Source organism: Sturnus vulgaris, chromosome 1 (genome assembly GCF_052056855.1).
Source record: "Sturnus vulgaris isolate bStuVul1 chromosome 1, bStuVul1.hap1, whole genome shotgun sequence".
NCBI lineage: Eukaryota > Metazoa > Chordata > Aves > Passeriformes > Sturnidae > Sturnus > Sturnus vulgaris.
In genome coordinates this window covers 58018378-58042030 of record NC_142243.1, presented here as the reverse complement: position 1 = coordinate 58042030, position 23653 = coordinate 58018378, and the positions used below count along the sequence as shown (strand labels likewise).

The 23653-nt window shown below is 43.5% G+C and overlaps 3 protein-coding genes across 5 annotated transcripts in view; 1 reads left to right on the top strand and 2 right to left on the bottom strand.

Moving 5' to 3' along the window:
• The window catches only part of COA1 (cytochrome c oxidase assembly factor 1), a 52168-nt gene extending 43692 nt beyond the window's left edge, over nt 1-8476 (bottom strand). Inside the window, exon 1 of one of the 2 annotated variants that reach the window (XM_014883481.2) lies at nt 8407-8476. The gene's annotated coding sequence lies outside the window, so the exon portion shown is untranslated. The remainder of the gene's footprint in view (nt 1-8406) is intronic. The other variant, XM_088167530.1, reaches the window with a different exon arrangement.
• Nucleotides 8477-9776: 1300 nt separating this feature from the next.
• LOC106857407 (inositol 1,4,5-trisphosphate receptor-interacting protein-like 1) lies at nt 9777-11231 on the bottom strand. The gene has a single exon (XM_014883471.2). It carries the CDS (start codon nt 11229-11231, stop codon nt 9777-9779), a length of 1455 nt encoding a protein of 484 aa, XP_014738957.2.
• A 5507-nt stretch (nt 11232-16738) lies between these two features.
• The window catches only part of BLVRA (biliverdin reductase A), a 30172-nt gene continuing 23257 nt past the window's right edge, over nt 16739-23653 (top strand). The window contains exon 1 of one of the 2 annotated variants that reach the window (XM_088167501.1): nt 16739-16895. The gene's annotated coding sequence lies outside the window, so the exon portion shown is untranslated. The remainder of the gene's footprint in view (nt 16896-23653) is intronic. The other variant, XM_014883488.2, reaches the window with a different exon arrangement.

Genomic DNA, 23653 nt, shown 5'->3' with positions numbered 1-23653 from the left:
CTCCCTGGCTGTGCTGGCCACGCTGCTTTGGATGCAGCCCAGGAAATGGCTAGATTTTTGGGCTGCAAGTGCACATTGCTAGGTAATGTCAAGCTCCTCATCAACCAACACCCCCAAGTCCTTCTCCCCAGGGCTGCTCTCAATCCATTTTCTGCCCAGCCTATTTGCACTTGGGATTGCCCCAACCCATCTGCAGCACCTTGCACTTGGCCTTCTTGGACTTCATGAGGTTCACACAGGTTTACATCTCAAGACTGCCAAGTGTCATCACTTCCCTCCACACCTCACAGCTTGGTATCATCAGCAAATTTGCTGATCCTCTTACCTCGTATCTGTCATTTAGTCAGCTATTTACCTCACTAGGTCAGAGAAAGCCACCCACCTTTCTGCTGTTTTTCTTCCAGGTTAATAGGAAAAGTGGCTAACGGGGAGATCCAACATATGTCAGAACCATGGTAAGCAGCATGGTAAGCATGGTAGGCATGGTAAGCAGCAGAATTATTAAGACCAAGGACTCCTGGGGAGAAAAAAAGGATTGGGGACTGCCACGTCTGTCTTCTGTGAAAACTGAAATTGTCTAAAGGTGTCTCATGGAAGAACTGTCTTATTGCAAGGACTTGTTATTAGAAGGGAAGGGGGAATTGACAGGAGAAGTAGAACAAGCAATGGTTCTGTTCTTTGGAGGAGTGTGTGTATCAGGGTGCAAACTAGAGGGGTAGAAATCCCATAGGTCTGCAGAGGATTTCATGGGTAGAATAAACTGTTTACATATGCAGCAGCTGCAACACAGGGGAATGGGAGATGTATAATCTATACGCAAATAACTACATCGTTCCCCCATGAAAGCATGGGCCTGACTGCACAGCCATGTCTACATCAAGTCTGCTATTTCTGACATGTTGCACTTCACATGCATGGCTGGACAGCAGAGCATACACAGAGAGCTGCTCCTGTGAGGGGAGAAGTTCATGTCCTGTAACTGCTGCGTGCGCTCACAGTGCTGACATCCGGAGTTCCCAGGCATGCAGCAACCAGTCCAGAAGTATCTGCTCTCTACAGCTACCATACATCAAGAAAGCCTGGACAAATCTATGAAGCCCTCAAAATCTGCCTAAATGTGCAAAGAGTAAATGTGTCTGGGAAAAAGAAGCCTATAGCATCTAGGAAGTCCTTTGCCACCTGCAGAAAAGCAAACCCAGGACACCAAAAGTTTAGGAACACCTGTTCTAATGAAGTGAAGGCAGGGCTGGAGCATAAGTCTCAAATTCTTCCTACTGTCTTCCTACTTCTCTACTGACTAGATTTACCACAATTATATTTGACAATGAATTTGAGAGGATGGGCTTTCACATAATGGAAATACAAGAGATGTCTTGCATTTCAGCTTCACAATTGTGCCTGTTACTGATGCCATTACAAAAGCTGCATAAGGAACTTACTTCAGGTCTAGACACCCAGTAAGAAAATAAACAAGAGGCTATGCACTAAGATGAGAATCCACCCTTCTCTCTTCTTTAAATGGCATTGGCTTATAAAATTAATTACTTACACACCTCAGAGAGATGCAGTACTTAATTAGTGCTTTGCAATTCTGACGGAAGACATCATACTGTTGTGCATTATGATTAATACAGTGTAAAAGTGACGCCATTGGTGTTGCTCAAGCAGAATGCTGAAAGGATATCTATTCGGTTTCTGATTTAAAAAGGGAAATGGAGATGGAAATGGTTTAGGAAAACAATTTAAAACTCAGTCTAAAGAAAAAGGGAGAAGTGGGAAGAAGAGGAGCTAAAACATTTTTCAGAGGTATTTACTGTGCGGTGTGCATTAATTCCTGTAGAACTAAAGCGTTAGTGCCTACAGCAAAATCCTGGCTCTAATCAAGTACACGGAAAATGTTTCACTGACTTCAGTGAGGTGAAGATTGCTAGTTTTTGTTATAATTTCCAGCAGATGCATCCCATATGCAGTTTTGCAACTTTGCACAGTTCCTTGTTTATAGTATAGGTTCAGGAAATAACCTCATCAAGCTCAGGCATGCTCACCACGTAAAGGCAACTGCTCAGCTTCTAATCTTTCTACTACATCCCACACTTGGAGTAAATCTTTCCATTCTGTTAACGAACTTGGACCTGAGCTACCTATTTAAGTTGGTGGCAAAACTCCAATTAAATGAAAGCTCTGTGGAGATCACTGTAGATTTTGTAATAAACATGAGAAGCAAACATCCTGTGTTTAACAGGAGTTAACTCATTTACTCAGAATCCTGTGGAATTCTGACTGGAAAAACCAACCAAAAACAAACCAAACAAACAAACCCCCAAACTTCCAAAGCAACAGAAATTCAGGCAACTTATTTTTTTAAGCATTTGCCCTTCAAACCTAGCAAGATTAATATTCACAGAAACATATTCCTCACCATTTCTGGATAAGGCAGAGTTAATTCAACTGAAAACTTTGTACCTGTGAGGCTCAAAGAAGAAAGGTTAAAGAGAGTAGCAAGGGAGAAGCACCAAAATTTGAGAGAAGGTACCTGTGAGCTTCAAGTATTAAGAAGAGTCACTTTAAAGCAGGAGCCTACATCTACTTTAGGTAGGAAACTAAGTAAAAATGGTCTAGGCTTTAAATTTTGAAATATTTTTATTTTTGACAAGGATTGAAGACTGTTATGTGGTGTATATGGGGGTCTTGGTAAGCTATTGATTACCATCTTCCAAGTGGTGTGTGATGGCTTCCATCTTCTTAATGTACTCCTATTCAGCACAGGAAATCTTAGAACTATTTATTCTAAAGCATCTGTTAAGGTGGGGTCTCTAACCATGCTATGTGTAGAAATGTAGAAACTAAAGCAAATCAGCACTTGTAAAGCAGCTTTGTTTCCATGCAACTGCTAGACCAGATGTAAGGATCAAGTTGCATATAGCAGCTCTCCCTTTCACTTGTGCTGGCATGCTCTATGTTTTTAACTGTAGTGCAGGCTCTGAAACATGCAGGCTTGTAGTTTTCTCTCTCAGTGCTTGTACAGGTGTGTCCACAAATACATGTGTCCAGTAAAATCCAAGGAAATGTTCCTGGATGCCAGGATTAAGTTTAGATAGTTGCAGCTCTAATAACTCACATGCAGCTCACATTGTTGCTCTAAGTGCTGACAGTTGCTTTCCAATCCTACTGGAATAAGCAACACCATTCTTCCATCTAAACTTAGTAGTAAAAAATGTGTTGGTGTATGAACTACATCATGTTGCTGCTCTCAGGATCCTAAGGAGAGATGGTATTAAGGTGCCAAGACAAAAACTCAAGCCTAAAGATTTTCTTGACTGGAAGTTAAATGTGTGATACTTAAGTCATGCAAAAAGAGTGTTGTGTCACTCGTGTAAACAGGTAGGCTGTGTCTCCCTTAGAATGCTCATTAGTGAGATAATTACTGGACAACCAGTACCACCATATATGGCAAATATTTCTCCAAATTCTGTCTTTATTATGGCTGGAGATAATGGTGCACAGGTAGTACAGGGGAAAAATCATTCTGTCAACTGCCAAATATGGGTACTGACAGGGAAGGCCACTGAAGGAACGCTAACTAGGTATTTTGAAGAGATTTTCATTTTGTGGAGGGCTCAGATGAAAATTATACCAGAAATCAGAGTAAGCACGGCCATATGTAAGAGTTAGTGATTTTTTGCATTGGGCTGACAAGATATGAACGATTTTGAAATAGTGTTCCTCATTTTTAGACCTCATGAAAAAACACCATCCTGCTAAATAAGGTATTTCCTGGCTTGTTTTCTCACTGTATGTTCATCTAAATTACCCTTGACTCTTTACCTGGCAAGGCCTGTCTTTCCCCTACGAGCTTACACTTTTTCCCCCAGCAGGCTGAACAGCAGCCCAGCAGCAATCTCGAATAAAACTACACCTGTATGGAAAGTATCTTAATTTCCTCTCAGTCTATCAAATGAATTCTAATCACTCTTATCTCACATACTTTCAGAGCAGGTTCTTGCAGTTCTCTAACCTTTCAACTTTTGCATCTGTGCCTGGTTTTAATGTTAAAACTTCTTTTGTGGTTCTCTTATGCACTGAACAGGACAAATCTTTTTATTTTTATCTCTGGCAAGACTTGTATTCCTTCTACTTACTTATAACCTGCCAAAATTTACTATCTGTATCCACAAATGCCTCTGTACTTAGAGTATCTTTTTAGTTTCTCCTACCTCCCAGGTACCCCACACACCTTTCTCAGCCTCATGTGACGGATCCCTCATGTTACACTACAATGAATGTTATTCAGATGACCATGTCTTTTCAAGTAGTCCAGATCTTGGTGTATCACCCTGTGTTTACACCTTCAGTTTCTGGTGTTCACCAATACTATGCAACCAGTTGTAGAGACTCCTATAGAGTGCTAAAAGACTGAACAGGAGTGGTATGAGGTCTTTGGGACTGTTTTAGACTTCTGTTGGATCAAATTTCCTTATGGATATTCCCATTTCTTATGGGTCTTCCTTCAGGGGGAGTTCAATATGTCAATTTTAATTATTTTAGTGCTAGACCGGATTCTTATAATTACTGCCGGCTATGTCTATATCAGGAATAAGCATGAGTCTGCAAATGAAAATACTTGATGCTGAAGGCTGTGTTCCCACTATGAGTTCTTTGCCTGTGGTTGGTTTAGGTTGCCTCTTGTCTGCCCTCATGGACTTTTCCCGCCTCTGAGTTGTGGAGAGTGTTGAGCATTCACTGGTGGTGCAGCCTCTACTGATCCACCTGAGAACTTCATGTTCAAGTCAAAGTGCAGTACATGGACACAATCTGCTTCAAACCCACGCTCCTGGCTCTCACTCGTTTAACATCATCAAAGTGAGAATCTGCACTAGTGCTGGTGCACAGATCAACACCTGTCAGACAGTCTGGGAGATTACTGCTGCCATTAATGAACTTAATCCACATCTGGAGAAGGCACACAGGGATGTGGAAGATTTCTATCTCTTTGTTAACTAATGGGAGAAGCTTACAAAGCCAATCTTCAAAGCAGATACAGCTACAGATAGGAAAAAAGAAAACATTCCCTCTTCACTTGCCTCCAGTTTGATCTATAAAAGGTCTAATAACATGATGGCAGAATATATTTTGATGTAATGGATAACTGGGCTTACTATGTTTAATGTACTGATCAAATTAATAGCAGGATTGACTTTTTATTTGGTGTAGGGAGGGGTAAGAAAGGAAAGGCAAATCCCCTATGATCTGCTGTGTACCAAAGATATGCAGAGTACTCTCAGAGAGCTCTGAAAATAGGGACTATGTATTTTAGCTGGTGGTACGCTATGCAAACACTTAGTGAAAACCTTTAAACACCAAGAAAAGCAAATTAGTCTGCCCTAGGGGAAGGGGTTTGGGGTGGTTAAATTCAACTGCTATTACTGCTGTGCATTTGTTAAAAAACCACCACTGCATCACAGCAGATGAAAAGATTCTGTCACTTACAACATTCTAATACCAGAAAGGATCGCCGAAACATGCTAAAAGACAAATGTCAGAATAAAGTACCTGGTGGTGCTTTTTCAAGTTGCTCACAACAGGAAAGAGAGAAAGAAGTAATGCTGAACTGATAACTTGAAATTACTAACATAGTCCAATATTCTTGTGTATGAGGTAGCTTTTCAGAAGTCTCTCAAGAACTTTCTATTCCTTACAATACACTGACTAGAAAAAAGTAAAACTGCACCTTCAAGAGGTTAGCTCCCACACTAGCCTGATGGTCATGTAACTGCTCCTCCCAGAAACTGAGATATAATATAGTCTTTTTCTGCAACCTTCTCAGTTATGCAGAATCACAGCTCAAAACTGTAGACTGAGTTACTAAAAGCAGTACAGAGAAATAGAAAAACCCAGCTAAGTGCTTTCCTTCTCCCTCTCCCCTCCCACTTGCTTGAACATGCAAGCATTTCAAAGTAGGTATTCACACACATCACTTGTCGACTTCTGTTTTAGCGGTGCTTGTACAGCTGGGAGTTGGACAAGCAGAGAGTTCTACAGACAACAGCTGTCTAGAACCGAGGCAGCCGCCTTTCAGATCCGTGCCTAGAGCATCCTCCTGGTTCCCAGAACACCTGGTGGCTGGGCTGCCACCGAACCATCCTCTGAGCTGCTCCGGGGGCTTTGCTGCAGCCTAGGTGAGGCAGCACAGGCAAATGCGGAAAGCTGCTGTGTGACAGCGATGCTCACACAGAGGGAGCTGGGCTGTTTAACAGACAAGATGCATTCACCTCTGCTGGCTAAAATGGGGCAGGTATTAAAAAAAGGCCAAGTGCCCTAACAGCCACATTGCTTAGGGAGGGTGTGAGTGGGCTGTCTCTTTGTGTGAGGTCCAACTCTCAAGGTGCCTTAAGTGTAGTGAAAACAACCCCCAGCATCAGCTCTTCTTCCTGTTTGATTTTATGTTGTGGTCACAGCTGCAAAGGTAAGGATGTTATTTTGTTCCTCTGGCATTGAGTCAAAACCCAGAAGTTTGTATTTGAAAAGTGGCCTGGAAAGTACTGTATTAACAGACATGCAAAACCTCTGACTTCTGGGGAATAACCAGCTTTGAAGCAAAACACACTCAGCAATAATCCATGCAAACTTCATTAATTTCAGAACTGCAACAGCAAAGTACTACTTAGAAAAAGCTGTAAGATAGTAATGAAGGCTTTGGGGTTTATTTTTATTTTTAATCTCAAAAGCTCCTTATCTCCTTTCTCCATATTTTTTCATTCAATTTACAGTAGCCTAAGTTAAAGCTCATCTAAAAATAAATGATACATTAAGTTTGGCTAACGTCTTCATCCCCCTCTTGGTGAGAATCCTTTCTTCATTGGGGAGTAAATATAACAACTTTGCAATTGGTGCATTGCTTGTTTAAGATAATTTTCCTTTGCACTTTGTGTTTAATGGAATTTGGCTGATCTGGGGTATTTCAGCACTTAAACAATTGAGATAGTGAGGGCAGCAATTTTTGCCAAGTCTTAAATAGCAAAAAAAACTCTAGGCAGAAAGACAGTATTTTGTTATCTGTCAACATGCATGCATCTTTCTCTACCACACCCCAGTCAAATTTGAGAAACCTTGACATGGGCTACTGCATGATATGAAACGCTGGCTTACTGTTCAAATTTGAGTCAAAGTTTAGACTCAAAACAAAGAGTAGTTGTAGTTGAACACTAGATTTAAGTGCAGGTCTGAGCAGTTGCTGCTGGAACGGGGGTGCCGTCCTACTGCTGGGCTGTGCAGCTGCAGTGCATGCCATGTCCAGAAAGCCTTGATGCACTGGAAAAACCAACTTTGAAAAAGCCAGCTGATCCCTAAACCCGATTCAAGAGGTACAGCACGATGTTCAGCTGGGCGGTGGAACAGGGCCACCTTGCCGTCGCAGCCTGCTATTACTCTAGCCTTTGAAGCTGTACTAGGGATTTTTAAAATTCGTTTCAACACTTCAATTCATCAAAAGCTGACTCTAAAAGAAGCAACTCAGGCCACTCTTACATTTCCAAGTTGCATGCTCTCTTCTTGCACTTAAAGAGTTCATGTAAATGAGCAGAAGGAAACCAATTAGGCTGGAAAGCAGGAGCAGCCAGCCTCACCAATAAGAAGGGATAGGAGAAATGTTTGCTTCAGTGATCAGAGCAGACTTAAACAGGGAAGATCCAATTTTTATAGAGAAAGAAACACAGCAATCCCTTTCTTTGCAGTGTTTGAACATTTAATCTAACAAAACAGCCTGATCGCTTCACCAGCTGCACCTAAATAACAAAGTAAATCTGATTGTAGATTCCTTAGCACGTGGATGAGTCACTGAAATCAACTGGCTTTATGTTCGCCCTACCTCTTCACATTTCCTCTGGCTGTGCTCCTGCCACCGAATTCCCCACAGTGCAGGGCACACTGGGCCTGTGCCTGCTTTAAGCAACAAGAGATGTTTCCTGCCACAGTTCTGATTACTCTCTGTGTACCAGGCTTTCTTTGTAGCTTGCCAGATAAATTTAAATGCCTCCCGCTCCTCCTCTGAAGGCGGCCGAGAAGTATCTTAAGTGAAAATACCACTAAAAGGGCCCGACGAGAAATGTGTTCATGTCACTCGTCGTGGTGCCACCTCTCAGTGCCCCTGGGCCGCCGCCCTTGCAGGCGCCCGCCGTTCCCCGCAGTCGCCGCGGAGCTGCTGTGCCCAGGGCCTCCCCCAATGCAAACCCCCCTCCCGCGCCTCTTCCCGCCCTCGCAGGGCCCCGACCGCCCCCCCGCAGCCATTTTGCGCCGCGCCGAGCCCGCCGCGAGGCTTGACGGGGCTCGCTCGGGTGCGGCGGTGCCGGCGGGATGGCGGCGGGGCCCGCCCCGGCCGCGCCCCGGGCTCGGCCGCCCGTCCACACTCACGGCAGCCGCGGTCGGCGTGGGGCTCACGCGGGCGCCGTGGGGGCCGCCATTGCTGCGGTGCCGGCGGGGCGCGGCAGGGGGCGATGGCGGCAGGGGAGGTTACAGCGCCTCCGGACTCGGAAATGACCGGCGCCATCATCGAGTCCAACTCCTGGCCCTGCACAGGACAGCCCCAAGAGTCCATGTGCCTGAGAGCGTTGTCCAGACGCTTCTTGAACTGTGTGAGGATTGCTGCTGTGATCACTTCCCTGGGGAGCCTGTTCCAGTCCCCAACGACCCTCTAGGGGAAGAATTTTATTCTAATATCTAACCTAAACTTCCCCTAATACAACTCCAGGCCAGTCCCTCGGATCATGTCACCAGAGAAAAGAGATCAGTCCCCCCTCTTCCCTTCACGAGGAAATTGTAGACTCTGATGAGGTCTCCCCTCAGTCGTCTCCAGCTTGGGCAGACCAAGTGACCTCAGCCACTCCTTGTATGGCTTCTTCTCACGGCCCTTCACCATCTTGGTTGCCCTCCTTTGGACACCCTTTAATAGCTTAATATCTTTCTTATATTGTGGTATCGTGTCATGGCAACGCTGGGGCTGGCTGTGTCTCAAGCAGCATTTTCCAAGGGTTCCTCCTCTCAATGGCAGGGTTGAGGGTTTCCTCAGTGTGTGCCTCACCGGAGGTGCCAGAGGTGTGGCCACCATCCATTGTGGGAAGCCTGTGAAGAGACAGGTGTAATCCCCAGCCGTCATTGCTGCACAAGCTTCCCCACAACCCACATCCCCTCAGCTCCGTGCTGGTCATCCAAACCACGCCTGAACTTGCTGCCCAGGATCCACTCTCTTTTGTGGTGCTTTATTATTATTTTTTCCAGAACAAGGGACACCGTAAAACCATTCTTGTGCAGTCAAACAAAATTGAAAAAAACAACAGTGTATGTCCAGCAATCCCCAAAGAAAATTCTGGATCTAATCTGGCCATCTGATTCCACACAATGATATTAATATTTAATTTAATCATTGCTGTCTTTAGCTCATCTTCTTCATTCCAGATTTATCCCTCTCCATTGTTCTGTGTAAGCTGGTGTCCCTGTTGGAGTTTATTTAAGAGAGCTGTCCAGCACTGTCCCTAAGCTCAGCACTTAGACTGTGGTGTTTGCAAAGTGTGTGTGTTAGCAGTGCTGGATTACATGATCCCAAGCCTTGGCTCACGGTTTTGATTCATCTGAAATTAAATGATGAGTGTGTTCTGCTGCTGTTCTTTAGTGCCATGTGTTAGTTGAGGTGGTGTTAGGGCATGGGCTGGATTAGATGATCTTAAATGTCTCTTCCAACCCAGAGATTCTATGATTCTCTGATTTCTGTGATTCTATGAGCCCCACTAAAATTGGCCATAGGCCAGCACTCTTGCCAGGCGATGGTGCAGATCAAGGTAGGCTTGCATCGCCTGGGAGTGGGCGGCCGGATCCTGAACCAGACCATGGAAGAGGTTGGGTGGCTTAGCTCTTCGTACATCTTGGGGCAACCTGATCTCTTCTGGAAGCCTCTGATTGCCCAAAATAAAATGTTCCAGGTGTTTCTCTTCCAGAGATAAGCGCAGCTGCTCCAGGGCATCCGACAGCTGAAGCAGGAAATATCTCCTGTGCCACCGTGACACTGGTATGGTGTTCAGCAGGCGCATGATGATGGTCTTGACGGAATGGATGGAAAAGTCCTTGTGTGCAAGAACACAGGCAAGGAGCTGCAGGCATTTGATGTGCGAGCTGTCCTGGGGGGCCTGCCTGGCCATGTGCCTGAAGAACTTTGTCTCTGCCACAGCGTAGGTCTCAGGCCACATTATGCTTGGCGTCTGGGCCCCTCGAGGCCGACTGGTGATAAAGATGTCTGAGGCGTGTCGCCGCACCCCAAACAGCACCTTAATCAAGAAGCTTTCTTGGTCGTTGTTCAGCCTGAGGTTGCAGGAGCGCGTGGAGGCCAGCAGCACTAAATGCCAACTGCGTGACTGGGGCAAACACCGCCAGCTTGCTCTCACCAGTGCACAGAACCAGAGGACAATTTTCTGCACATCGAGGAAGAAGCTGGTGCACAGGCTGTCTAGGAGGTTGGGCTGCTGAGTTCTCCTCCTAACCACGTCAGGGTGGTGCAGGAAACACAGTAGGTTCACACCTGGATGCTCCCTTGGGCAGCTGCACTCCAGCTTCACACGGACACGGAAGTTCCTGCCGGGCTTCTGCTGGTCATTGTCACGCTCCAGGTGGAAGGTGTGGCCTAGGGGAGGACTCAGGGGTATGAGCACATGATACACAACTTCCTCCCCACGAGCAGTCCAACCTTCGAAGGCACTGCCAAAACCAATGGCTTGTTGCAGCACTGGGTAGAAAGTCCCAGTCAAGGCACGCCCAATGACACTTGTGAAGTTGTCTATCAGGGCCATTGTCCTGTTGCAGCCTGTCTGCAGGTCCTGTACAGGCCACTGTATGCGCTCATCTAGAAGCCACCTCAGATCATATGCCCATGTCTCATCCTCTTCCTCTTCCTCCTTCTGCTTTTCCTTCTCCTTTTCATCACTGATCTCTGCCTTATGGCTTCTTTTCCTCCACATAAACCATACGGCCAAGAGAACCAAGAGCCCAGCAAATGCCCAGACCTGCCAGGGCTGCAAGGCAGACCAGAGCAGGTCTCCTCCCCAGGATGTGCCACTCTGCATCAGCGTGAGCTGCTCCATCTCCCGCTCCAGCCGAATCTTCTCCTGTTCCTGGAGCTTCGCACGTGCCTCCATTCGCAGACACGTCACCTCATCCAAACCATCATCCACGGGCTGCAGGTACTGGACCATGCTTTGCAAGAGCAAGAACCAGAATACCCACGAATCCATGGTCTGCAGAAGGATGGAGAGAAGGCCTTGATTGGGTCAGGGAGGTAGGCAGCTGGCAGTGGGGGCAACAGGGATGGGAATCCCAGGGATCTGAGGGCAGGAAGGACAGGGCCCAAGACTGGGGGCCAGAAAGGCCTGTCCCACTGCCCCAGCAGCAGCAGCACCCTGGCCAAGACTGCCTTGAGGGGCTGTTTTTGCATGCAGAAGGAGAACCCAGCCTTGCGTGCCATGTTTCTGCCCTGGCCCTTGTCCCCAGTGCAGCCTCCCCGCCACATGTGCACTCAGCACTTGCCTAAGCAATACAGGGCCAGTGTTACCTGCTGGGGCCTTTTGTATCTGCCCCCATTGTGACATGTCCCCCCTGATGTCACAGGTGCCACAGAGGATCACGACCCAGCCAGCTCCACTCTTTGTCCCCACTCCAGCTGAGCCACTCAGAGTGGCCCTGATTAAGGCTGCTTTTGATTGAATCATCTCCAAAGAATTTCCCTTGGTCTTTCTTTTGTCTTTCTTATCAGCTGCCTCCATTTGCAATCTCATAGATATCCATGTTGGAAGGCACCCTTGAGGATTGAGTCTAAGCCTTGACTCCATACTGGCTGAGCTACACAAATCTCTGCGTCATTGAGGTTGAAAAAGTCCCTGAAGATCACACAGTTCAACTGCAAACTTAACATTGCCTAGTCCACCAATCAGTCAGGTCCTTAAATGCCACATACACATGACTTATAAACCTTTCTGAGAGTGGTGACTCTGCCATTGCCATAGCAACCTGTTCTCAAGCTTGATATCCTTTCTGTTGAAGGAATATTTCCTAGAGATCCAATCTAAACCTCCTGTGGTGCCATTTGAGGTAATTTCCTCTGGTCATGTTGTTTGTTCCCTAGGCTAATATAATGACTGCCACTTAGGTACAACCTCTCTCCAGGAACCATCTGCATTGTGTCAGGTACAGATAGCTGGGCTGTGAAACTAGCTCCTCCCAGAGAAAGGGCTGCTTTTACACTGTGGTTCTCATGATCCAGTGGTACAAAATGGGTTGTTGGTGGGCAGAAGAGTTTCAGGCTGCCAGGAAGCATTTCCATGAGGAGAACCTTTCTGCCAAGTGCATCAACCAAGGGAATCCATCCCCTTCCAAGCAGAAGGAAAAATCAGAACTCTCCTTGTAGAAAATGTGAAGGTTTGGAGTGAAAGTCAGTAGTGGAATGTGCCAGGATATCTGTGTGGATTTTGCTAACCTGCAAGGCCAGACTGTGAAGATGAGATCCTGACAGCCAAGAAATGCCCTCTTGCTCTGGGGCCTTCCATGGCACTGGCAGCACAAGTGAGAGCCCTTCTTCGGCCTTTGCCTTCAGCAAGGCCCCAGTTTGGGCAAAGCCTGAATCCCCTAAGAAAGCAGCTCAGATTTATACTGGCTGCTCTGAAGGATGCCAGAGGACAGACAAGCTCAACGAGGTGCTAGTGCAACACAGCTTAGGCTACACCTTTCTTCCCTTTTATCTCTGGAGCCTTGGAGGGGACAGCTGCATGGCTTGGGGTGACTTTCACCAGCTCTCCTGCTAACAACCCTGGGCACACAGCCAAAGCTGTTTGGTCTCAGCCCAGGCAAAAGCAGAAAGAAGCCCTCGCCTGGCTTCCTAGACCCCTGAGATTAGCAAAGATGAGGAGTGTGCAGAGAAGAGGCCATCAGCACTGCACAGCAGCTTCTCTCAGCCATAAATCACAGAAAATTCAAACATTAAAGTTATGGCGTGGGGTTTGTGTTTTGTTTTGTTTGGAGCCTTTCCCCCCACAGGAAAACATGTGGCATATTCTGTGTTTCATACATGGATTTGAATGGTCCACTCTCGATGCTGCCTAGATCGAACTCAAAATTGTGCCTTTGCCTCTCTCTTTCCTCTGTTATGATGCGTCATTTCAAGGGGTTTATGAATAACACTATTTCTCTTTTCTCATCTTGTGCTCAGGAGCTGGGAGAGCCACTGACCTCCTCCTCCACCTCAGCTTGACCCTAAAAAGTTTCTGCAGTAGGGTAATGTGGCATGTTGCCAGTGGCTCAGCTGCCAGTGCCTGTGGCAGAGCCCAAATCTCGTTCCACCACTGCAAGAAACTCCCTGTCCCCCATCTTGTCCAGGTCTGGAGCTCACTTAAATGTTGGGGTTTTTATCTAGCTGCCTGAATAAATAAACAATCCCACAGCAAAGGGAGCTTGAGGCTGTCATTTAGGGATCAAACAGCAGGTAGGGACAGGACTGGTTTAAGCTAACCTAACCACAGGTATCATGGAAAGAGGCAGTTATGCTGTCCTGTTTGTCTGTGTGTTGTGCCACTTCCATCTTCCATTGGTTTTGGGATCTGATTCATTTGGAAAGAAGGTAGGTTTCCTTTTTTTTTTTTTTACAATTATGAGAGTGAACAGGTCCCATATCCTCTAAGTCAAATAGCTGTACAACTAGGAGCATGGTTACTGAATCCAAGGGCTCTGAGGCATCTGCCTCTAATCACTCCCATATGCATTCTTTCATATGTTCTGCTATGCATTACAGTTTCCTATCACATGCTAATTGTTTAATTACTTTGTGCTAAGCATACAGTCACGTGCCAGTCATTAACTGTCCCATATGTGGAACTCATGATGTATATATATAAATATTGTACCTCCTGGTCTGCCAATCCTCCTTTATGTAATACCACACATATGTTGAAGACTTTCAGACTTTAAACTTCCTGCTTATTAGTTTTGTGTATGATTTTTCAGTTACTTTTTGGAGCTCCTCCTTATTGCATTTGTGTAACAACTGAAATTAAAGCTGCTGAGGCATAATTAGTGCTTTAGCCTGTGGTAGTATGATGTGTTTGAGAGGGGATGAAAAGAGTTTTGAAACATCCTATAACTTATTTGAAACAACCAGCAAAGTAATGTCATCACAAACCCTATGTGCAGTTGAAGTTATATTAGACCATGGAAGTTTTGCAATAGTTAAAACTTTATAACTGGCTCAGAAAATGTGACTCTGGCAAACAAAATACAGTTAGGGGGAGGCTGAGTTCCTGTAATCTTTCTGATGAGGAAGTTCACGGGTCAGAAATAAGAAAATATGGAAAGAAGGGCGTGTCACTTTCCAAATCTCAACCTGCAGAATTTTAGAATAAAGACTTTCTAGAATCCAGAGATGCACTGGATTTTTAATTTCCGTAGGAAGAAGATGAGCTTCTTTTGGTATGATACTTTACACAGAACGCTCCAAGATTTACCAGAAACAGGTTGACTTAAGCATACTTGTGTGCAAAATAAAAAAAGGTTCTCCAGAGGTATTTCTACTAAATGTTTGAGATGACAGGGTACAGAATTTTATCCTTTGTATCTGTAGTCCCAATGTAAGACAGTTTCAGGTTCTACTGTATGAATGCCTGCCATCAGCATGGTGTAGAAAGATTTGTGGAATTCAGATCAGCCTCATTTCATACATTGTTCATTGCAGGAACTACTGACCTGGGGGGAAATAGCTGTAGCCTCACAGGCTTTTATCTTCCAAGCCCCCAAAAGAGCAGCTGAAAGTCAGAGCAACCTGAAAGTTGCATGTAGATAAGAAATGGCAAGTAAAGAGGCTGGGAGTAAGATCTGGGTAAAAGGTGTCTCTCCTAGGAAAATGTAATGCTTACGCGCAGTATGTTGTCTGCCAGGAAGCAATCCCAGTAGAAAAGGAGGCAAACAGTCTTGAGGAAGACTTTGTCGAACACCTGGCCTCGGCTGTCCTAGCAGCTGCTCTCTGCATGCCTCCTGCTTGGGCAAAGCCAGGCACAGAGTGATTTCTTTCCCACTTGGAACTCTTCAAACTCCCAATTTCCTGAGCATAGATTCATCCTGCAACATAAACCCTATCATTGCGGCTGAGCAGACACAAGCAGTGCTAATGTACCAGTGTCTGCAAACCATTGCACAAGTGGGCTCTGGGAGTACCTGGCTGGGGTTGTTGCCCCTAACATGGGCTCCTTACTTGGTGTGCAATGCCAATTCACAATAGAGGAGAGGAATCTGTATTTCTTTATTCTAGTTTGTGCAAAGTAAGGAGCTAGGTGGTAACTGTTATAAATGAGAGACAAAAGTCTCGATATTCAGCAAAATTTTGGATTGCTTTATTTCATATAGAAAGAGAAGCAGCGCTGGGGAACGTGAGGGGTCACCGCCCACTCCACGCTCCACCAAACCTTGGTTTGCAGCCTCTTCTTATACTGTGGGTTCTCGTTGTAATCAATAATTTTTGGTTTTTTGTTGTCATAAGCAGTGGTGGTTGAATAAACATCCTTACACAAATTCACAAAGCCTTTGGGTCATAATCAGTCACAGATAGCTATCTGGTCCTTGTATAACCACCAGAGAAGTTCTGGGAGTCTGGTTTTTGGGATAGGCAGTATTGATTAGACAAAGGCAGGAAGGGCTTTTTGGGAAGTCCGATTTTGCAAGCTGGTAGCTGATACAACTTATTTGGAAAACATAACATAACATATTATAATGTAACATAATATAACATAACAAGGTGATTTTAAACAGAATTACTTTATCATATAATTTCCTTTATCTAGTGTCCATGCTTCACTTCAGAGCTTAGTATTCTGGTTTATACAAACCCTAATGCTTTTGTGATTAACACGAATCTTTTATCAATTATCACATAACCCACAAAATGCTAGCTCTCTAATCATCAAAACTTTATTTATATGTTTTAGCAAGCAAAAGTATCAGTATTCATTGGCTACAAGTTGCATAGTTCTCTCATTAATTAGTATTATTTCTTCTTAGCTCAGTTTGGTCAGAGCATGGTGCTAATAAGACCAAAGTTGTAGGCTCAATCCCCCTATGTGTGATTCACTTCAGAATTGGATCTCTTGATCCTTATGGGTCCCTTCCTACTCTGAATATTCTGTAATTGTAGTGGTTAACTGATTCTCTCATTTATGTTAATTACTTCACATGTTCAGTCTCTTTCTCCTCCTGAGTCAGTGGGTTTCTAGACTTCGTGGGCTGTGAGTCAGTGTTTTCACTCTCCCCCTGCCAAAATCATCTTTCACCCAATTGGCACTTCAGACTCATGAGTTGCCCCTGTTCATTCTTCCTTCTGGCCTTGGGCGTTTTGCCAAGCATCCTTGTGGTCTGTTAGTTCACCATTCTATTGTGGCTGATTTCAATACATAGATAATCCTAAATTCCTTTTTTCCTATTCTTTCTCAACGGCTGCAGCTACTGAGGCATATTAAGTGTACAAACAGGGTTTATTGATATGTAGTTTAACAATTTGGAAGCCCTACATCAGAGGGACCACTGCGCTGAACCGGGGGCTCTTGCCCAGGTCCCCGAGGAGGTGTCAGGGGCTGGCTAGCCACGTGCAGTTTCCTGGGCTCTTCCGGGGACCTTTCTCCCAGTCTCGGCGCCTGCACCAGCTGCAGGCTCCGGCCCGCCCCTGTAGTGCCTTATTGGATTCCCGGCCGAGGGGGTGTTGCCGGCGCGACAGCGACGGGGCGTGCGGGCGGTGATATGCCGGAGCTGCGGAGCGTTGTATAAGCGGGAGCTGCAGGGAGCGGAAGATCGTTAAACAGGGCCACGTTTCTCCTCTGTGAGCTGAAGAGGTTAGTGGCTATGACTTGATCCCTGCTAGCTGTGATTAGGATTTGGAAGAGGGCTTTCATTTTCTGTTCCTCGCCTCCCCAGGTTTGGTCGCCGCCGGCGTTTCCCCCTCGGTTGCGGAGGATTGGGGGAGTCCTGCAAGTCACGTTGTCCTAGTGCTCCAAAGACACCTTCCACACCAAAGGGCACGGGCCACCACCTGGGGAGGGAGAAGCAGAGAGAAAGGAAAAAAGGGAAAAGCCTTTGTTTGGAATAATGTCCAGGTTGCAGTGAAACAGAGTACTAGCCTGTGAATGATGTGGAATTAGCCAAGTAGCATCTTCCATTGGCCAGGGCACTGCATGGTGAGAGATCATACAAAGCCTTTACTGCAATCTGGACTTCTTTTTAGAAATGCTGAGCTTCTTTCCAGTCCTGTGAAAATCCATGTTTACTGTAGCCATTTGATGCTCCCTATTGAAACACCAGACCATCAAGCAGGCTGTACCTCAGTTTACCCACGTGTAAAGTGAGAATGAGAATATTTTCCTTTCATAAAGGGACATGGTGGGGCCATATTTCAGATGGCTTTTGTTGGAATAAAGGTGATTCTTATGTTCTCATATATGGTACAGAATCCGTGTATAAAACACATTAACGCCTAATGACTTTATGTTCTAGTCACAGCTATCACTTATCTCTAGGTAAAAAGAAAAAAGATGCATCAAGGCTCAATCTACGCACAGTGAAAAGACAAGCTCAGCCTTTATATAACTTCTGGCATCCTGCTGAACTTTTGTGTTGGAGCTTGTTGAAAAACCCCAAAGAACCAGTGTTAATTAGGGCAGCAGTTTAATGAACTGATTTTGTGTGAAACCATTTTTTCCAATTCCTTGCATTGATTTGCCAAATTAATTTTTGTGGAATAAAGATAGTCTTTCAGCTGTTGGATCTATGGTTACAGATGTGAACACAGAATGACATTGTGCCAAAAATCAGTAACACAATGTTTGAGCATCTTTCTGTTATTTGTGTCAATAAATGAGAAAATGAAGACAAATATGTTTCAATAATGTGAATCCAACCTGAAGGTTAATCTTCATCATATAAAGATATAAAGACCAGTGGGTTAATAAACTATTAATTATATAAATGGTTTAATTTAAATTATTTTCAGTGTATATAAGAAAGCCTTTGTCGTACTAAAAACTGTCACAAGCAGTGCATATAATTTAGAGAATAATTATTAATAATTAAATTATATTCAATACTACTAATATAATTTTTAGTAAAATACTTTACAATTTCTAGTTATTGGATCATGAAACTTCCCTTATTCTGGAGTGCTGATTTTTTTGGACTCCTCTTCCTGGGTTTCCATTCATATGGGCAAGAAATTTTTTTTTGTGATACAAATCTCTCAGTTTCTTCAAAGAGTGAACTGAGTTACCATTTTTAGAGAGTTTAATTCAATGGAGTATGATTTGTGTTTTTCTTAAAGGACTGGCAGCGCTTATTTTGTAGAGCTAAAAATGAGACTCAGTCTTTATAGTTTTCAGCTTCTTAGTGTCTTCGTTATTTTTCCAGTTGTGCTAACTGGGAAAATAACACCCACTCCTCACCCCCCAAACCCACTGAGCCGAAAAGACTCATTCAGCTCTAAGTAACTTCATTTTAAATGTCAAAGGGCAGATTTGTTTTTGGTTTTTTTTTATCATGAAGAATATGTGCTGTATCCTCAGACTTTGAAAACTAAGCTCTGCAGATGAGAACAGGACCGCTTTGCTCTCTGCACTAAAAATTACCTGGCTTTGTCAAAGCAAGTGAAGATAAATGGATAAATTAACTGTCCAGTTTTCAAATTAAAATGGGAATCGTTTTCCATCTTACACCGTGGTGTCAGGAAGTTAGTAAGATGCAGAAATGGAACACACATTGGCATTTTTGCTCTTTAATGATGACTCTAAAGTCACCTGAGTTTCATCCATCTTGTAGAGGGAATATTGTACTCTGTGTTATATTGTAGGAAACTTCAGAAGGTTTTTGGCATTACCATTACTGTGGTCCATTGAAGCTGTCTCTGCGCTGCCATCCTTGGCTCAGCAGAGTCAGGCAACAGGAGATAAAACTCAACAAAGTTGGGAAGAAATAGAGAAACTAACAGAGTTTGGGTGGATGTGATAGTGGGAGAATAATGCCATGAGGAAGGAGTTCCTGTGTTTTACACAGCAGTACAGCAGCATCAACATATGCAAGATTGTGGGTAGCTTTGACCTTGATTTTTCAGGCAACCATAGATCTTTCTGAAACTTGCAAGTAGAGTGCTCAGTGTGTTAAAAGAACTTACATTATGCTCATAGTGCAGCTTATTAAGTGAGGCATTAAAAAGGCTTCTTTCTGAGTGGGGAAGCCATAGGGCTTAGGAAAGAAAAACAGTCTGAAAGCCAAGGCACTCTTGCAGTTTAATCCTGTAGTTAAAAAAACCCAAAAAACAAAAAACAAGAAAATCAAGGAAACCCCACTCTGGGTATATTAATGCCCGTTGTAACTTAGCAGAACAAATGTTGCTGAGGAGCTGTCTCATGCCTCTGGAGCTGGCCTTGAACTGTGGCAAATGTTCTCATGCCCGAAAAGCCAAAGTGTGGGACTTCTGTCTTAAAACTTTATAAAATAAATGCAGCTATAACAAAAAGATAAATATACATTGACTTATTTCGTCTTTAGTCTCTAAGTAAATGAAGCTTTGGCAATGTCTAACTGAACTTAAATGTTCCTTAGACTGATGTTTGTGACTCAGAGAGAGATCTAATTAGAAAACATTGCAGAAAACCCACCTGACTGGGAAAGATAATGAAATGCATTTGCTAATCCTGTTCCTCCAGATGAGTGCAACCCATCTGAGTTGAAATGAGTTGAAAAATTAGTATAAAATAAGTTTATTTTTCTTTATTTTTTTTCTCAGCATAGCTTTATTAACCAGTTAAAAGGAGCCTGTTTGTGGCAGCTGATGTTCCTGTTATAGTAACTAACCTAAATGCTAAATTAAAGGCTGCACAACACTGGCTAATACAATAAGTTCTCGTGGCTTAAGTAATGTTACCACATTTATTAGCTTTCCTTCTCTGTGAAATGTGTGCTTATAAAGGCATCTTTATCATCTAGTCATTACCTCTGTTCTGTGAATGAGCAGAGAGAAAAGCTGCCTGAAAGAACATGGGATATTGAATAATCCCCAAATAACAGAAAGGAAGAGGTAGTACAGTATGTCAGGGGTAAGTTGAGACCACAGTCATTCTAGTTAAAACGTCATGGATGTTTCTTTGCTATGCTAGAAGCTATATTTCCCTTTCTGTTGCTAGGGAAAGCAGCCCTTAGTATTTACTGTCCTTTGCAGGCTCTGACACTGATTAGCAACAGACTGGTTAGTCTGCTATTTGGTGATGAACATAGAGATAGATCGTGGTGGCTTGCTCGTACTTGTCTTTGGAATAATTAGCTGATTTTTGTCAGACATAGCACAATTGTGTGCAGCTGGAAGTAGGAGCAGCATGTTAGTAGAGATCTCTGTGCTTAGTGTTTGGTCTTGGTGACAGAAGATGCAAATGTATGAAGAAGGATTGAGATGTGGGGGTTGTGGTTTGTTTGTTTTAGTTTTGTTGTTGCCATTAAACCAGATTAATAACATTTGTATGGAGAGAGCAAATTGATTCCTGGTTTTTGTCTTCCTCTAAAGCTTTGATTCTTTAGTGGCAAAAATCCATGAAGAACTCAGATACTCAGATAATTGGAATGTGGATAAAGATGAATTCTATACTGTTGATAATTCACTATTAAGTGATGAAGCTATAAACCAGAGTAGTACACTTCTGGCATTGGAGGTCATCATGGGCTTTGCCTTTCATTCTTGTAAGACAGAGGTAGGCCTGTTTTTGTTAAGTATGGAGTACTTAGATTCACAGTCCCAGAGTGCAGTATCTATTAAAAACAGCCCTTAGGCATCTGAGATGTCTCAGATTTGTCATCTAGAAGTCAGGATAATCAATCCCAGCAGTTATTGAAAATGTTTTCCCTAGGAAATGTGTTTTTCATTTGGAACTTTTAAAAATTTCCTTACGTTCATAGAAAAGTGAAATAGCTATCCATGCATTTAGCGCAACGTTTGCAAATTAAGATGTACTGCCTGTTCTTATATGCCTGGCATCTGAAATGAGACCTTAAGACTGAGGGTTCTTGAATAAATATTTTCAAAATAAATAGGTCATTTGCCTGACTCTACTTACTGTTTGAAAATAATAGTATTCTGCCATGTGTTTCCAGCCCAGTTCTTCTTTAATAGGTCCTGGTGACAGCCTGACCTAGTAATAGTCACAGTATAGCTACAATGAAGACATAGCAAAAGAACCATAACAATAGCTGAATTGTATGATAATATAAACAGGGCTTAAAGTGGCTGGTCCATTGTTTTAGGATAGATAAGAGCTTCCTTTCTCCTCTTGCTCTGCAAGCAGGGGATGTGGCTATGTAATTCTCTGGCTGTTGTGAGTCCAGTTTTTCTGATAGGCTTCATCAGAAAGGATAGTGATGGACACAGCCTTAATTCCCTGGTAACTTTGAAGAAGGCTGAATTTTGCACCAGGGACATGTATGAGTCGCCTTTTTTTCTTTTTTTGTGTTCATGTACTCAGGCAGAGACAACTTTTCAGAAACAACTGCTGGTCTGTTTCATGTCACCCATCCTTATTGCTTGGGATGGCTGGACCTCCCCACCATCAAATGGCCTGTAATATCAGAAACAAAATTTTCTTCTCTTCAAGCACAAGAGGGAAAGTCCTCCTATCCTAGGTGCTCTTAAGTTATCAACTGCTAAGGAAGCATGAAGGTGTGGATAACCCTAGAGCTCAAGTTTCTTTTGGTTAATTGACTGCTAAATGAGATGTCATATCTTCATCTTTTGCCCATGGTATCTCTTACAGCCATACTGACAGGTGGCCTTTTTCATCTACAGAATCATTATGAACAGGAGGAACTGATGCAGTTGCCAAGTCACTCTCCATCATATTTGAAAAGTCATGGCAATCAGGTGAAGGCCCCAGTGACTGGAAAAAGGGAAACATCACACTCGTAGCAGGGAGGTTGGACTAGATGATCTTTAAAGGTTCCTTCCAAGCCAAACCATACTGCTGTTCTAAGAAAAAGAAGTGCAAAGTACATTCCTTTTACTGCATGCTCATGATTATTATTTTGAATGTCCAGCTCCCGCATAATCTTATTTTTGCTTATATGCCTATCTGGAATAGATTTTTCTATTCCAGACTGCAGAACAAATCCATCAGGAGGAAAAGCCATCTAGCCTTATAGCAAGTGTAGTCAAATGGCTTGTCATCTCTAATTTTGACTCAAGCTGTGATTTGGCCACACTTTTACATTCTTTGTCCAACTCAGTTCGATCCTAAACAAAACGTTCTCAGTGGATGTGAGAACAGAGTATTGCAGACAGTTGTCATTCACATTTTCTGAGCTGCTGAGGTTCCGCTTCTGCCTTTATGCACTCAAGTCTGACCATAGGAGGGAAGAACAGAGATTTAGTATCTAATGTCTCAGATGGGCATCTATAAAACAGTGGCAACTTACAGATGCCCACCTGTACTGTTTGTGTTTATCATATTAATGTAAGGTGCCTTTTGTTTTCCATTTCTAGTAATAAATAAAGAAATTTTGCGTTTGAAACTGGTTTTGTGGAGGGGTCACAGTCTTGCCTGAGATATGGATGGCTTAAATAATAAATATTAATCTTAGAGTCTTCTTTCCCAGAACCTCAAAATGCTTTCTTGAGTTTAGTTAGCAGAAAGAAGGTAAGGAGAGAAGAAGGTATTTAGACAGACATTTTAAAAAGCAGCAAGGCCGAAAAAAGTAATGAACAGAGTTACTGTGACATTTTAGAATTGTATTTATATTACTGTTGGTGGCACAGGATGGTGGTAGTTCAGTAAAGCCACTCTCTTCTTTTCAGAACTCTGTGGCCTCTTTGGCCGTTTAAAGGAGTGGTGCAGTTAAGGACATGAACTTGAGGTGGGGACAAAGCTTTTCTCTTAAAAGTGTAGCTGTTAAGTAATTTCACCAAAATATCGGAGAAAAAAACGAGGTGGGTACAATTTAGTAAAATCAGGGGAAAAGAGAGAAATGTTTGCATTATGTTTCAAATGGAAACATTGATTCCTGGAAATCTACTTCCATGGTCCAGTTATTTTTCCTGCCTCTTTTAAAAGGTATATTTCCCCCTTCCAGTGCCCAGAGTATTGTCTGCTCCTGAATCTTTGCAATAGCTGTTTTAGTTATTTCAAAATCAGGTGCTTGCACAGATCCTGCCTGTGATAGAATATTATCCATTTGTTCGGCCACAGTTGTTATAAAGTAATGTTTCACTCTGATTTGGCAGAGGACAGAAGGGTGATACTGGGTTCTCTTATCCCAGTTACATGGCCATGCTTGTTCTGAGTAAGCTGTGCATTTAAAATACTCCTCTGAACTGGCAGTCAACTTTACTAAAATCTCCTAGCCTGCATCTTTGAAGGCAAACTGTAAGGAAATAAAGAAGGCAGGGGTGGTGTTTAAGTCTATTACCCAGTTATAGTTATTTTTACATAGATTTTTGGAGAGGATCTTTGAAGTTGCCAGCAGCTTCACTGGTCCCAAATGGATGAGATTTAACAAAGTATGTAGAAGCTATGATGCCCTTAATATCTGGCACAATCCATCCTGTACCCTCTGCAGCTAGTGGCAC